Source organism: Leptonychotes weddellii, chromosome 15, assembly GCF_054177405.1.
Source record: "Leptonychotes weddellii isolate Sample4059 chromosome 15, ASM5417740v2, whole genome shotgun sequence".
Taxonomy (NCBI): Eukaryota; Metazoa; Chordata; class Mammalia; order Carnivora; family Phocidae; genus Leptonychotes; species Leptonychotes weddellii.
In genome coordinates this window covers 13113972-13128114 of record NC_138383.1, presented here as the reverse complement: position 1 = coordinate 13128114, position 14143 = coordinate 13113972, and the positions used below count along the sequence as shown (strand labels likewise).

General features: G+C 45.3%; 2 protein-coding genes across 21 annotated transcripts in view; one reads left to right on the top strand and one right to left on the bottom strand.

The window, feature by feature from the left end:
• Window positions 1–14143, top strand: part of LOC102738999 (testis-expressed protein 2) — a 254143-nt gene that overhangs the window by 108154 nt on the left and 131846 nt on the right. The window lies entirely within an intron of this gene.
• PECAM1 (platelet and endothelial cell adhesion molecule 1) overlaps window positions 1–14143 on the bottom strand; it is a 79015-nt gene that overhangs the window by 56503 nt on the left and 8369 nt on the right. For all 20 annotated transcript variants that reach the window (XM_081804675.1, XM_081804677.1, XM_081804676.1 and 17 more), the window contains exons 3-6: window positions 12043–12336; window positions 8539–8850; window positions 5089–5364; window positions 415–663 (exon numbers count right to left, since the gene is read on the bottom strand). In XM_081804675.1, the coding sequence (XP_081660801.1) occupies window positions 415–663; window positions 5089–5364; window positions 8539–8850; window positions 12043–12336 (1131 nt within the window). The remainder of the gene's footprint in view (window positions 1–414; window positions 664–5088; window positions 5365–8538; window positions 8851–12042; window positions 12337–14143) is intronic.

Genomic DNA, 14143 nt, shown 5'->3' with positions numbered 1-14143 from the left:
TACATTCTGCCCACCAGAAGACCTGGGCTTACTAGTCAGTCAGGATATGGATAAAAGCCAGGAACTTAGATCCTAAAGTTTAGTGTTGAATAAGGAGTGTTTCCTCCCTGACCTTTGGAGTGGGAGCCTGTTCCAGCAGCCAGAATCTTGCCAGCTCAGCCACATCATCAGCATGCAGCCACAATAAAGCCATGAACTTCACTTTTGCCTACGCTTTCCTTGTATTGCCTCCTTCCTGTACTTGGAGCAGGAATACCCACTTGTTTGGTCTCTTCATTTCACCGCTCTCTCTCCCCCAAGTTCTTCCCCTGCCTCAGTGTGATCTGCCTTCAGCCTGGAGAGGGTGCAGCTGGTGATAAACTGTCTCTGTCTCATCCCACCCAAGACTCTCTGAGCGAGTGAGGATGTACCCACCACACACGGTTATCTGGACTCCACTGCTTCTCTTGACCACCTTGCCCATGCTTGCATTGCAGGTGTATGTCCCACTGTCCCTCGCTGAGGCGATCCTGGTGAAATTTTGAGACTCTGACATAATCATCTTTTCCTTCTGGATGGTGAAGTTGGCTGGAGGTGCTCCTGGAATGGAGCACCACAGGTTCAGGCTTTCTCCCTGGTCCAGACGGGTGGCGGAAGATTCCAGCTTCGGCTTGGAAAATAGCTCTGAAAAACCAGTGAGTGGAAGGGGGTGAGATGTTTCTGGGCACCAATCATGGGCCCCTTACAGAGACGGAAGAGAGAGAATCAGGAAGGGACTCTTGCAGGAAGCTATCCAGGTGAACAGGGAGTGTTCTAAGCAGAGGAACGGGCCTGGCAGGAAGGAGCACCTGAAAGTTCAAGCATCCTGGAACATAGTGGGAGTAGAAGGAAGACCTATAGATCTTGAAGGACCTTGGGAACCACCTAAAGAAATGTGAATTGTATCCTAGGGGCAATGGGAACCATGGAGAGTTTGGGTCAGGGGAATGGCATCAGATGTGTGTTAGAAGGAGATATCTGGAAGGAGAAGGGATGGAGTTGAAGGGGCCCAGACTGGAAGCAGGAGGGATGCAGTGCAGGCTTGAAGCAGAGTGAGAGCGTGAGGTTGGGGAGAAGTGGCAGCTGGCCCCCATCCCTCCCGAACTTCCCACAGAGAAAGATGAAGATGACACCTGAAGCCTCCTGAGGTTGAATACTTCGTAAGCTAGAATTCTATGCCACTTTAAGGAGTCACTAGTACCATAATTCAGGTTGAATGTCAACAACAGTAAAGATACAGTTGACTTTTAAGAAGTCTTGGCATCTCCTTATTTAAATATTCCCTGAAATACATCAAGATTTTGTAGTTATGGAATGCGTTTTTACTTTCAGATACTGGGAAATTACTAATTAACTACTTAGCTGCTGCGAAGACTTGGTCCTTCGTGTAAGCAAGTGTACTCTGGCTTCAAGATTATGGCTTTTGATGCAGAAGGAAGGACTCAGTAATTCTTTTTTTTTTTTTTAAGATTTTATTTATTTGCGAGAGAGAGAATGAGAGACAGAGAGCATGAGAGGGAGGAGGGTCAGAGGGAGAAGCAGGCTCCCCGCTGAGCAGGGAGCCCGATGCGGGACTCGATCCCGGGACTCCAGGATCACGACCTGAGCCGAAGGCAGTCGCTTAACCAACTGAGCCACCCAGGCGCCCCAGGACTCAGTAATTTTTAAAAATTTATTTTTATTTATTTATTTGAGAGAGAGAGAGAGAGAGAGAGCACACATGCAAGCAAGCATGGGGGCGGTTGGGGGGAGGGAGAAGCAGACTCCCCACTGAGCAGGGAGCCCAACATGGGGCTCAATCCCAGGATCCTGAGATCACAACCCAAACCAAAGGCAGACACTCAACCAACTGAGCCACCCAGGCACCCCAGGAGTCAGTAATTTTTGAGACTATCTGCATATTGAGAAAAGAACAGAGACCCAAAGTTCCTCTTAGGAAAGCTTCTTGGACTACAGGTTTGAGAATGCAGCCAGGAGTCAGGGAATCAAAATCTACCTTTGGTTCTAAATTTAACAGGTTTGGGGACACCAATCAACACTGTCATTGTCATTGATATTACATAGCTATGGAAGTCATTTCCATCATAATCAGTCCCCAGTGCTTTCCTAGTTTCCTCAATAAAATCAAATAAAACCTCAAGTAAGGGGGTAGCCCAATAATTAATTTATATTTTATTAAGACACATCCCATCCTTCCTTCCATATAAGCATTGACTTACCTGTTTTCAGAGCATGATCAAAAGCTCTAGCTTAGGAGTGGGGAAAGGAACCAAAGAGAGACATCCTAAAATACCTTACAATTTCATTGGGTGTATACCAAAAAATGTGAAAAAATGACTCAGCAAGAATCCCAAAGAAACAACTCTGTTTAAAAATATGTAAACAAAAATGTAAAAAGTAGAAACCATCCTGCAGAAGTAGGTGCAAGATGGTTTAGAATTAGGAATGAAACATTAGGGAACAATAGTTCATTTCTAAAGGACATAATGTAACAGACTGGCGGGACCATCATGTAGACTAATAAGGATTAGTCTTTTACTTGCTCATTGAATGAATATTTATTGAGCTCCTACAATGTGCCAGGCTCTGTTTTAAGTATCAACGATGTAAGGTGAGTTGAACCCCAGACTTGGTCTTTTGAGAGCTTACTCAGAGTGGTGGTGGTAGATCTTTGCAGGGACTGCTGACATAAAGACAGGAATAGAGTGTGGTGGGAACTGAGGTGTGACCATGGGACTCTCCTGGGGGAGTCTGGAGGGAGATCTGGGGCTTGGTCTTTAAGGACAGCAGAAGTTTTTCAGTGGCCAAGGGGAAAGGGTGATCTAGGCAGAGTGGGAGGGATGTTGGGAAGGGGATGGGGTCAAAGTGAAGGATCATGACCATGCAGGAATTTAAGCCCATGAATAGTGATGTCAAGTAGGGGCCATATTAGAAGGGCTTCTCCTATAGCTGGTTGAAGAATGAACCGGAACAGAGATGCTCCAGGACACCCCTGCAATAGATAATCCTAGTGTGAGGGCCAGTGTTAGGATGTGATTACAGAGATAAGAAGACAGGACAGAATTGAGAGACCTGGCAACCCCTGGCGACAGATTAGATCTGAAAAGGTGGACAGTGGGGGGCAGGCGGGGGGGGGGGAAGGTGTCTTTTCTATCCGAAGACAAATGACTAATTCAATGATTTTCATGTTCATAAAATTATCGTGAGCTGCTGACGTCACTATATCCACTGACAGTGAGGCTTGATAGCAACAGGGGTGTGGATAACCAGATGTTTAAGTGGGCCTGGAAACATTTCCAAAGGCCTGGTAGAACTTGAACATGAGGATGCTTGCCTGCCAGCCTGGTGTGGCTCAGTTAGCTCCATGTGGAAAGGGCAGAGCTCAGGACCACAGAGCACTCAGGCTGAAGGGATGGGAAGGGCAGGCTGAGTCTAACACTTTGCTGTCTTGGGCCAGGGAGACTGATCTACTGAATGACTTGCATACCCGACATGATACAGACTTCTGGGTGTCTAATTAACACAACAGTAGTATCTTAGGGACCAATGATGCTTTATGCTTTCCTCAAGTAGCCTGGCCTGATGGGTAAGGATGCTGCTCTGACTGATGCAAGAGTCAGTTGGTTCACCACTTGGTCCCTGTTGCTCTCACAGCAGTATGCCCATCCCTTTATTGTACTTGTTCATGACATTGCATTCGAATGGTCTATTTACGTCTGTGAATTCTTCAAGGGCAAAGACTGACCTTAGACAGCTATCTATCCCCAATAAGTTGCCCAGCATACAGAAGGTACTCAATGTATGTTGAATTGAATACTTTTCTCTAACGAGATAATATGTCTTATCAGTGAAAAACATCATGTACCATCAAGATATTTGTCATTATCAAAGATAAATTGCTAGTACACACTGAAGACTGGCAGGATCCAACACATTTGCCAATCACCCAGTTGGGAAGTTGGCAGCCTACCTGTGATACTGTGGATTGTCCCTGTGACTCTACACTCAGTGCTTGACACTTAGAAGGCTTTCAGTAAATGAAGGAATGAATGAACATCTCCATTTGGCAACCAAGAAGTGCTGACTCTCTCTACCCTCAGAAACCCTGTCCTCCAATGTTCATTCATTCATCCAACAAATATGTATTGAAGTCCTACTATGTGCCGGGCACTATTCTAGGTGTTTAAGGACATAGCACTGAATAAAATAGGTAATGTCCCTGTTCTCATTGGCTTACATTCTAGTGCCTGGGTACATAAAAGAAACAGGAAGAGGTAGAGTATATTTCTTTTGGCAATAGGTACTATGGAGAGATGTAAATCCAGGAAAGGGGGAAAAGAGTCCAATAGAACTTTTAAATGCATGGGTTTGGAAGTCAAATGGGCCTGGGAATGATTCTTGTTCTGTCATCTGGTAACCCTGTGATCGCTGGGTGAGTGACCTAACATCTCAGCCTCAATTTCCATATCCATAAATGCAGAATCATGATACCTATCTCATAGCATTGTTACAAGCATGAACTGAAAATGTAGGTAAACCAAACAGTGTTCAACAAAAAAGAATTGTTACTATTGTTTTTGAATTTATTAATGCTTTCTCACTCCTGACCCTGTCTTAGGACCTGTGTCTGGGATTTAGCTTAGTGCTTGGCACAGAGGAAAGATAAATGTAGTGTAATAACAGACATACTAGCTAACATTCACAGAGTGCTTCTTCTGTATGAGGCTCTTTATAGCAGAGTCATGTCACTTAGTCATTTTAACAGTCCTACAGGTTGAGTGCTGTCATTTTCCCCCATCTCATAGAGTTGTACCACAGAGCAGCTCAGTAACTCGCCTAAGGTCGCCAAAGTAGCGTGTGACAGTGTTGGGATTTGATGCCAGAACTTGCACACTCAACCACCACAGCTAACTGCTTACTGACTTCCCCCCTTGAGCACCACACCCCCACCTGAGCACATCAGACAAACAAGCAGGAGCAGAAGTTTCGGCCCTCATTGCCCATTCTGGATTCCAGCATGGTGGCTGCTCGAGCCCGCCATATTCCCACACCCTCCAGCAGCAGCCTTACCTGTTATGTTGACCACGATGCTGCTGACCTTGGATATCCGGCTGGCTTCCACTTTGCACGTGTAGTTGCCGTTGTGCTCCACCATGGCCATCACTGAGTAGGAGGCTTCGTTGCCATGGCTCTTGTACGCTACAATCGCCTTGTCCTTCTGGATTATGATTTCTGGAAATGCTTGGACCAGATGCGTCACTTGAATGGTGCACCTAATGTGAAGCTGATCTCCTTCTGTGATCACTCCTTCGGGACTGACGTGGAATTTGGGATTAGAGAAGGATTCTAAAAGAAGAGGACACGCTGGTTGGACTCGGGTTTAAACCTGGGTGAGGGGAAGAGGCACTTACGTCCTCCCTTTTTTGCTTTTTTGTTGCCAACCACTGTGCTTCCTTATTAACTAAAAAAATTCAATCTTTCCTCCCCAAAACCTTCTCCTAAGTTGCTCTGATAGCTTCTCACTTCTCCCTTCTCACTCATTCTCGAATCTTCAGCCTTCTAAACTGCAATCCTCCCTTGAGCTTCCCAAAGGCGAAACCACCTTCTCTAGATCTCATCTGCAGAATCTTCTTCAAATGACCTCAAAAATAATTAGAGCATTAGAAACAGACTCTCGCCCCTGCCCACTAAGAATTGTCTAGGCTCCTCTCACACCATTTCACGGAACTATGGCGTTTCAGTATAAATATTCCATAGCTTTCAAAACTGACAATGATGTAGACTCTGCCACTTCATGGAAATGTACATTTAAATAACGGTATGCCCCCACCCAAAAGGGATTTATAGTCTATTCTATTGTTGTTTAATGCTGGCCTTGACTGACTAAATTGATTTCATGACTCATGCAGTTTGAAAAATGCTGCTTTAATAAAGGATGGGTTGGGTGCCAGGGGACAGGATCTTCAGGAGATGGTAAGAGAAGTAGGGACAAACCTTTGCTTCTGCAAAACAAATTGCAGAGTGTTAGAGTGCACACGCAGACTGCCAACTCTGCAAAATCAAATGGGACATTTAAAAATGCCAAAAGTGGATTTAGAGTGATATACTTTAATTCATTAGTTTTTTTACTGCGAAGTCATTTAACTTCACAATAAATAGCTATCGTTAAAAAAAAAAAGTCTGTTGTCCTGAATACAAGTCAAAAAAGAGAGGACAACAACTGCCCTCTGGAGAAGCATAATAATCACTAAAGGGTTTTTTTCTTACACCCTAATTAATTCCAGATGCACCAGAGATCTAAATGCAGAAAAAAAAACACCCCACATTGAAAATAGTAAGAGCAAACATAGGTGCATTTTTACCTTAACAATTTTTTTAAAGATTTATTTATTTATTTGAGAGAGAGTGCGAGAGCAGGGGGGAGGGGCAGAGGGAGAGGGAGGGGGCTCGATCTCATGACCCTGAGATCATGACCGTCGGTCGCTTAACCGACTGAGCCGCCCAGGCGCCCCAACTTTTATAATCTTTGATAAGCTTTAGGTGTGAATCATGAAACCAAAATGCCAAAAAGAAAAAAATGGATAGATTCAATTAAATAAAGATGAAACACTTCTGCCTAAAAAACTTATCATAAGACAAATGACGAACTCGGGGAAATATTTGCATAGTTCTCCACAAAGAGCTAATGCCTTTAATTTATAAAGGACTCAAACAAATCAATCAGAAACAGTAAAAATGGGCCAAGTGTATATGAACAGGCAGTTTATAGGGGGAAATGTAAGAGGCCAATAAACGCAAAGAACATACTCAACCTTAGGAAAGACCAAAGAAATACAAATCATAAGAACAATGATATAACACTGTGTGTGCCTCAATCAGACTGGCAAAAATAATGAAAGTAGATAATACTCTGTGAGAGTAAGGATGTGGGAAAATAAACACCAGCATCACCTTTGATGTAAACGTTCAACCATTTTGAGGAGTGCTTTGGCCATACACATCAATATTTCAAATGCACAAAACATCTGATCAACAATTTGACCGCCAGGAATCAACCTCATAAATAATAATGAAACAAAATACTCGCAAAAGTACGCAAATGGTAAGTTTAAGCGTGTGTATTCCAGGATTGTTTTAATAGCAAAAAAAACTGGGTAAATACCTAACTGTCTATCATTGGAAAAATGAGGTAAATCATGGTACATCCCTATGATAGGATTCTGAGATGCTACAAAAATGACCGAGATCTGTATGTCTTGATATGGACAAAAGTCCGTAACATACTGTTAAGGGAAAGTCATAAAATAGTATGTTTGGCAGGTTGTATTTTTTGTCAAAACAAAGAAAAACAAAACAAAAAGTGTGTGTGTGCGTGATCATATAAGCAGAGCAAGTCTAGGACCATACAAGTCATTTTCTCTGTGCAGCAGGGCTATGAATGATTGTCACTTCACCCTTTATATTGTACCATGTTTTCTGAAAACTGAACCCACATCATGTACTATAATCAGAAAAATATTATACATACGTACTATCATCCCTGTATATATGTGTACATATATCCATACACAATGAGTGGGGGTGACATAGGTAGGGACCACAAGCAGAAGGTATTTATGACAAACCTTGGGGCTCCTACAGATAAGACTAGAGGCTATCTGCACTAGAGTGTGCCTTCCCGACTCTTCCCGGCTCGCGAGTCCTGTCCCGTCCTGCGGACTGCCTGTCCCAGAGCTCCCTTCATCCTGGACACGTGCATCCAGGCTTCTCTCTGCTATGGCCTTTCTCTACGGAGAGCACGCCTCAGGCCACCTCATTGGTTTCTTATTTGTCCAACGCCTCGATGATGAGGGGTGGGTAGAAGAGGGGAGTCCTTTATCGAATGTGGGAGGTAAAGGTTGAGGACCTGGACCCCCTTCCCTCCCGATCCCCTCCAGACTCCACCTCCTGGCATCTGACCCACATTGGCTTAAAGCTGTGGTTTCTATGATGCATCGCTTCCCTGAGTCATGGCCAGTGGTTTAAAACACTGAAGTAGAATAGGGACGCCTGGGTGGCTCAGTTGGTTGGGCAACTGCCTTCGGCTCAGGTCATGATCCTGGAGTCCCGGGATCGAGTCCCACATCGGGCTCCCTGCTCGGCGGGGAGTCTGCTTCTCCCTCTGACCCTCCCCCCTCTCATGCTCTCTCTCTCTCAAATAAATAAATAAAAATATTAAAAAAAAAAAAAAAAAAAACACTGAAGTAGAATAGAATAGAAAATACCCAAATGCCCCATATATTAAGATGATTTGTGAAGCTTTTGTTTGGGAAATTTCACACACACACACACACACACACACACACACACACACACGTTAAACGATAAACATAGCCTTTAAGTGGTTAAGAACAGTCTTGAGAACAGCAGTCCAGCCGGATGGCCCCAGCCCCCTTTCTGAATTCTGGGCTCTTTCTCCCCTTCCCCAACCAGCAAACCAGAAAGAGTAATTTTTTTTAAAAAGGAGTTTAGGACTCTGACCCGTCACGGTGACCAGTTCACTCTTGATGGCTCTCGAGTATTCCATGTGGTTCTCAGAAAAGATGGTGGCTTGGCACTGGAAGTAAATAACATGGTCTTGTTCCTCCACTGAGAATTCCAGCATCACAAAATTCTGGTTATAAGAACTTTTTTTTTTTTCTCTTTTTTGCTTGAAACCGTTTGCATGTAGCTTGAGTTTTTCAATTGTGAAATGTATTGGGGGCTTTTCCTCTGGGACGGAACAATTGACCATCACGACCCCGCCTTCTATTGCCTCTCTCTTGTCCAGTGTCACTCTGGGATCAGACACTCCTTGGGGGGAAGAAAAAGTCCGTCAGTATTGTTTGCTGTAGATACGCAAGCCTCCCTCAGCTGGGTCACTGTGGTGGGCCCATCTGAGGGTCTTTCGCTTTGTTCCCAGAACCTCAGTGCTACCTACCAGGTAATTATCGAGCCTGTATGCGCCTAGAGCTATACCAGCTACTATGAAAAATACGAAGTATGTTTAAGGGGCGGTTGGTGCCTTCAAAGTTAATAAACCCGTTGGGAAGAGAAGTCTTCCCAACTGATACAGTTAAAGACAAAACAAAACAGCCAGTATCTATTAGCATTACTGTGGTGGTTGTTATAATTTATTGACTGCCAACCACAAGCTAGGAGTGACTTTATATCCATGACCTCATGTCCATTCTCATAATAATCTCCTGGGTGGGCATGAAAGATAAAATTGTGCCTATTTTACAGATGAAGGTGAAGCTCAGAGAGGTGCAAGATTCATCCAAAAGCTCATAGCCATCAAGCCCCAGAACTGAGATTCGACTCCAGGTCTGTCTGACTCCAAAGCCAGAAGTTGGGGTGGGCATGGGAGGTGGGAGAGAGGAAGGATACATTGCCTCCCAGTTCAAAAAAGCAAAGCTGAAAAATAACTATGCATCAGAATGTGTTGCAGAGATAATGAGTGACGGAGCAGTCAGGAAAAAGGAGGCCCTCTTTGCCTGGGGGATCAGAGAAGGTTCTAGAAGGAACAGGGCCTGAGAGCAATCTTGGAGGAAGGGTGTTATTTGGGCTGACGAGAGTGGATGGGGGCTAAGGACAGGCATTTCAGGGTGCACGTGCATGGGGACAAGAAATGTGAGGGACTTTTCCAGAGGGCCATCTAGAGCAAAGAAAAGGGTTGGGTGGGGGGAGGTATATATTAAGTGGTGAGCCAGGATCAGATGACGGGGAGCTAGGAGGGTCTGGCTGGGACTGGATGTCTTGTCCAGGCTCTGTGGTCTGGTGGTCATGAGCTCCACCTTACACCTTAAGAGTCAAACAGACTAGCTTATATTGTAAACCTGCCACCTCACTCAGTTGCTTGTGACTCAAGAATCTTTGTTTTGATGCCTAGAGCTATAGCGACGATGGCCATCCTCTTGGGAAGGTGACGTCTACTGTATTCATACCACTATTGTCACCTCTGGGGGTAGCTGTTTACGAGAAAGTATTCCCCTGCCTCACGCTGATCTCCCCCAAGGAAGGATCATGTCTTCCTCATTGTTGCGCCCTCAGCCTGGCTCAGAGCGGGACGCAATAAATGTTTAATGAACAAATGAATGGGCTTTCGTCTATCTCGAAGACCTTAATAATGATTAAGAGTTAGGGAGGCCAATTTTGGAGTCCAAGAGTTCTTGGTTCTAATCAGCTTTGCCTTGGAGCAACTCCGAGGCATGAACATGCCGCTCAACCTCTCTGAGCCTGTGTCTGCCCCTGGAAATGGGGGGGAACCACGTTTGGCAGGGGTTAAATGAAATGTGCGTAAAGCACTTCCAACTGTTGACTTCATAAGGGGGCAGTTCTTACCACGGGAAGTGATAAGAATGTGAATGACTGCTCTGATGACCAACAGGAACACAAAAAGGCAGAAATGACAGTGATGACGGCCGCTGTCAAGGAAGTACAGGGCTCACCTCACTAACTCTATCCATTCAGTCATCCAAGTTGTAAGAAAAATTACCCGAGGTTTCAAAAGCCTGCCAGCACGTTTCTTTTCAACAACATACCCCAAATTCAGCCCTGCCAATCTTTCCTCGTCACGTCAAGACTCCAAAGGTTGGGGGATCTGACCGAGGGGCACTCTGCTGGGACACTGCGCTCTTTCTCAGCCTCTGCTTTCCACCCATGCTACACTCCACTCCTCTGCCCTTGCTCAACTTCACCATCGAGCAAACTCCTACGCGATCCTCTGTATCAAGACCCAGTGTCCCTTCCTCCGGGAAGCCAGCCCGAATTTCCCCAGGAGGAACTGTTTCCTCTCACTTTTGTGCTCCCTATGGCACTCAGATCATATGATTATTAGATTGTTAATTATTTTTGTAAATGTTTCTCTTCCCCACCAGATAGCAACTGCCTCCAGAGCCGGCCCCGATCTGATGCCTTGTCATGTCCTGCACCTGGTTTTCTTCCTGACTTGCAGCCTTGGGAAATGCTTCTTGAGGGAGTAAATCCATGAGTGGATGGATGGAATCCTGTATCTCTAAACCCAAATTCCCCATGATTTCCCTCGTTTCTCCATTTGTACTTCCCTTTTCCATCTGTTTAATTTATTCCACGATCATTTATTGAGTGCCTACTATGAGCCAGATTCTTTGTTCAAGATACAAAAGTGGACCAAACCCTGTCTCTTTCCTTGGGATCGTACATTCCAGAAGAGCAGACGGGTGGGCGAGAAACACTTCCAATACGGTGAATAGTAATTGCCATTTATTGGGAACTTATTATGTGCTGGAAATTATACTAAGCACTTTACCTTTTAATCCTTCCAATAACTCCCCAAGCTGGATATTACTATTATCTTCATTTCACGGATGAGAACTTTTTTTTTTTTTTTTTTTATTCATGAGAGACAGAGCGAGAGAGAAAGGCAGAGGGAGAAGCAGGCTCCCAAGGAGCAGGGAGCCCGATGCGGGACTCGATCCCAGGACCCTGAGATCATGACCTGAGCCGAAGGCAGACGCTTAACCATCTGAGCCACCCAGGCGCCCCACGGATGAGAGCTTTAAAGGTTAGAGAGGCTGAAGGACTTGCCCAAACTGGACTCCAGACAGAGTGACTGTGGCGGCCAATGTCAACACTCAGCCTTTGGCCGTCCTACAAATACCACTGAATGTCAAGATTGCACAGGAGCTGTGAGAACCAGGACCCTGGGGGTGATCGATTTTGCTTGGGGAAGTGTTAGAGAAGAGATCATCAAGTTGAGTCTTGAAGGAGGAAAAGCAGTTTGGAAGGAGAGGAGAGGAAGAAGGGTATTCCCAGGAGAGAGAACAGCACATGCAAAGGCGAGGAGAGGAGATACAGCCTGGCATATTGGGAGCACGTCTAACGCCTACATTTTCGGGTTAGGAAAATGCCAGGCAGAGGAGTGAGAAGGCTGGGGCCTGTGTTACCAGCCATTCAATTACTATTCTTGCTACCGCGTGTGCGATAGCGCATCTGCTTGAGCTCCGTTCAGATGCAGGGACTCACCTTTCACCCACACCTGGTACTCCGAGGTGGTTTTCTCCTTGTTGTTCAGAATCACGGTGCATTTATATGTCCCTGCGTCATAGACCCGGGCTTGGGGAATAAAATAACTCTCGGTGGTCTCCATGGAGGAGACATTGTGAAATAGCACGTCATCCTTATAGAAGAGCACCCAGTGCTGAGGCTTGATGTGCGAGGTGGTGCTGATGTCTACGATGCACTGCAAGGTCAGGTTCTCCCCATTTTGCACCTCCTGTCCTGGCAGGATCTCCATGTAGATGTGGTTGATGGTGAAAGCTAAATGACAAGGGAAGGAGAGGCAGACACACCTGTTATCTCAGGAACATCACCCCGGTGTCACCACATCAGATTGGTATGATCACATCCTCTGCAGTGTAGCGTCCAGGGGCCCCCAGGCCCTCGGGGACCAGGCAGGCAATGACTGTGTGTGGTGCCCATTCTCGAGGAGGCTATCTCTCCAACATCGGGACCTGGGGTTGGGAGCTACTGTGTCTGGTGTGCTCCGTGAGCCTCCTGTCTCATCGGCTTCCATGAATCATGAGATTAGAAGCATTTTATTGAAATTTGTGAGTGGCTAGTGCAGTTAAATGTTTCCAAACCCCCAAAGGCAGAGGATATGATATCTATGTGAAAATCCCAAAGAGCCTACAGGTCATTTGAAATAATGCAAGCTCAGAAAGGTGAATGGAGATCATTAATATAAAAAAAATCAGGATAGCAGTCACTTCTGAAGGGAAGAGGGGGATAGGATTAGGAATGCACAAAAAGAGTGTTGGTGATGTTCTCATTTTAGCATTGGGTGGCGGGCTCACGTGAATTCATGCATATATAAATAAAACAAAAGGCAATTGTGCACAGATCAAGGATGAGGGCATGTTATGAACCAGGGATTATAATCAATCCAATTCTGTGTACCTGAGGCCCCAAAAAGAGAATGTATTTTCTGTATGAGAAAAAGATACTGTGTAAAGTCTCTCTCCCATTCTTTTCCTATCCACCCAGTTCCTACCTCCCCTTGCAGAAGTAACCACTGATTTTAGTTTCTTCCAGCAAATACAAAGATAAAGTCTTACTTACTCCCCACCACCCCCCATCTTTTGCACAAGATCTCCATATGCAGAGTCTAGCACCTTACCTAAAGTTTATATGGCCTTCAGGGGCCAGAGATAGTGTGGGACTGTGGGCACTAGGTCTTATTCAAGCAAAACAGGACCATGTGGCTTAAGTAAGGCTCCTAGGGATCAGTTCTTCTCAGACACTTTGATAACAGGAAAATACTCATGGCCCATGCCTGATGAATGTGTATTTATTGAGTCTCCTACATATCCTGAATCTCCTTATCCTGGGACAGAGGAAGATCTTGCAGAAACCTGCAAGCTTGGACCACTCTCTATGGACCCTCGTGGACTTGTATTAACCAAATTAAGTTTGGCACTCTATTACAGGTTGCTGTTAGGTAGGGACTGAATTGTGTCCCATTCCCCCCACCCCCACCCCCCCACACAACATTCATATATTGAAAACCTAACCCCTCGTACTTCGGAATGTGACTGTGCTTGAACGTAAGGTCTGTAACGAGGTGATTAAGTTAAAATGGGTCCTAATCCAATCTGACTAGTGTCCTTATAAGAAGAAATCGGGACAGAGACCAGGGACGTGTGTATAGGGGGATGACCATATAAGGACACAGTAAGAAAACAGCCATCTGCAAGCCAAGGAGGGAGGCCTTGGAAGGAACCAAACCTGCTAACATCTTAGTCTTGGACTTCCAGCCTCCAGAACTAGAAGAAAATGAATTTCTGTGGTTTCAGCCACCCAGTCTGTGGTATTCTGTTGTGGCAGTCCTAGGAAACTAATAGATTCTGGTAAGAAATTGTCTTATGGAACCTGATATTGTCTAGTTGAGGATGCCACTAGGAAGTTGTTCATGATTTCACTGTGTTTCAACTGCATCAGCAAAAGCTGTGTTTAGGGTGCCTGGGTGTCTCAGTCGGTTAAGCGTCTGCCTTCAGCTCAGGTCATGATCTCAGGGTCCTGGAATCGAGTCCTGCATCGGGCTCCCTGCTCAGCCGGGAGTCTGCTT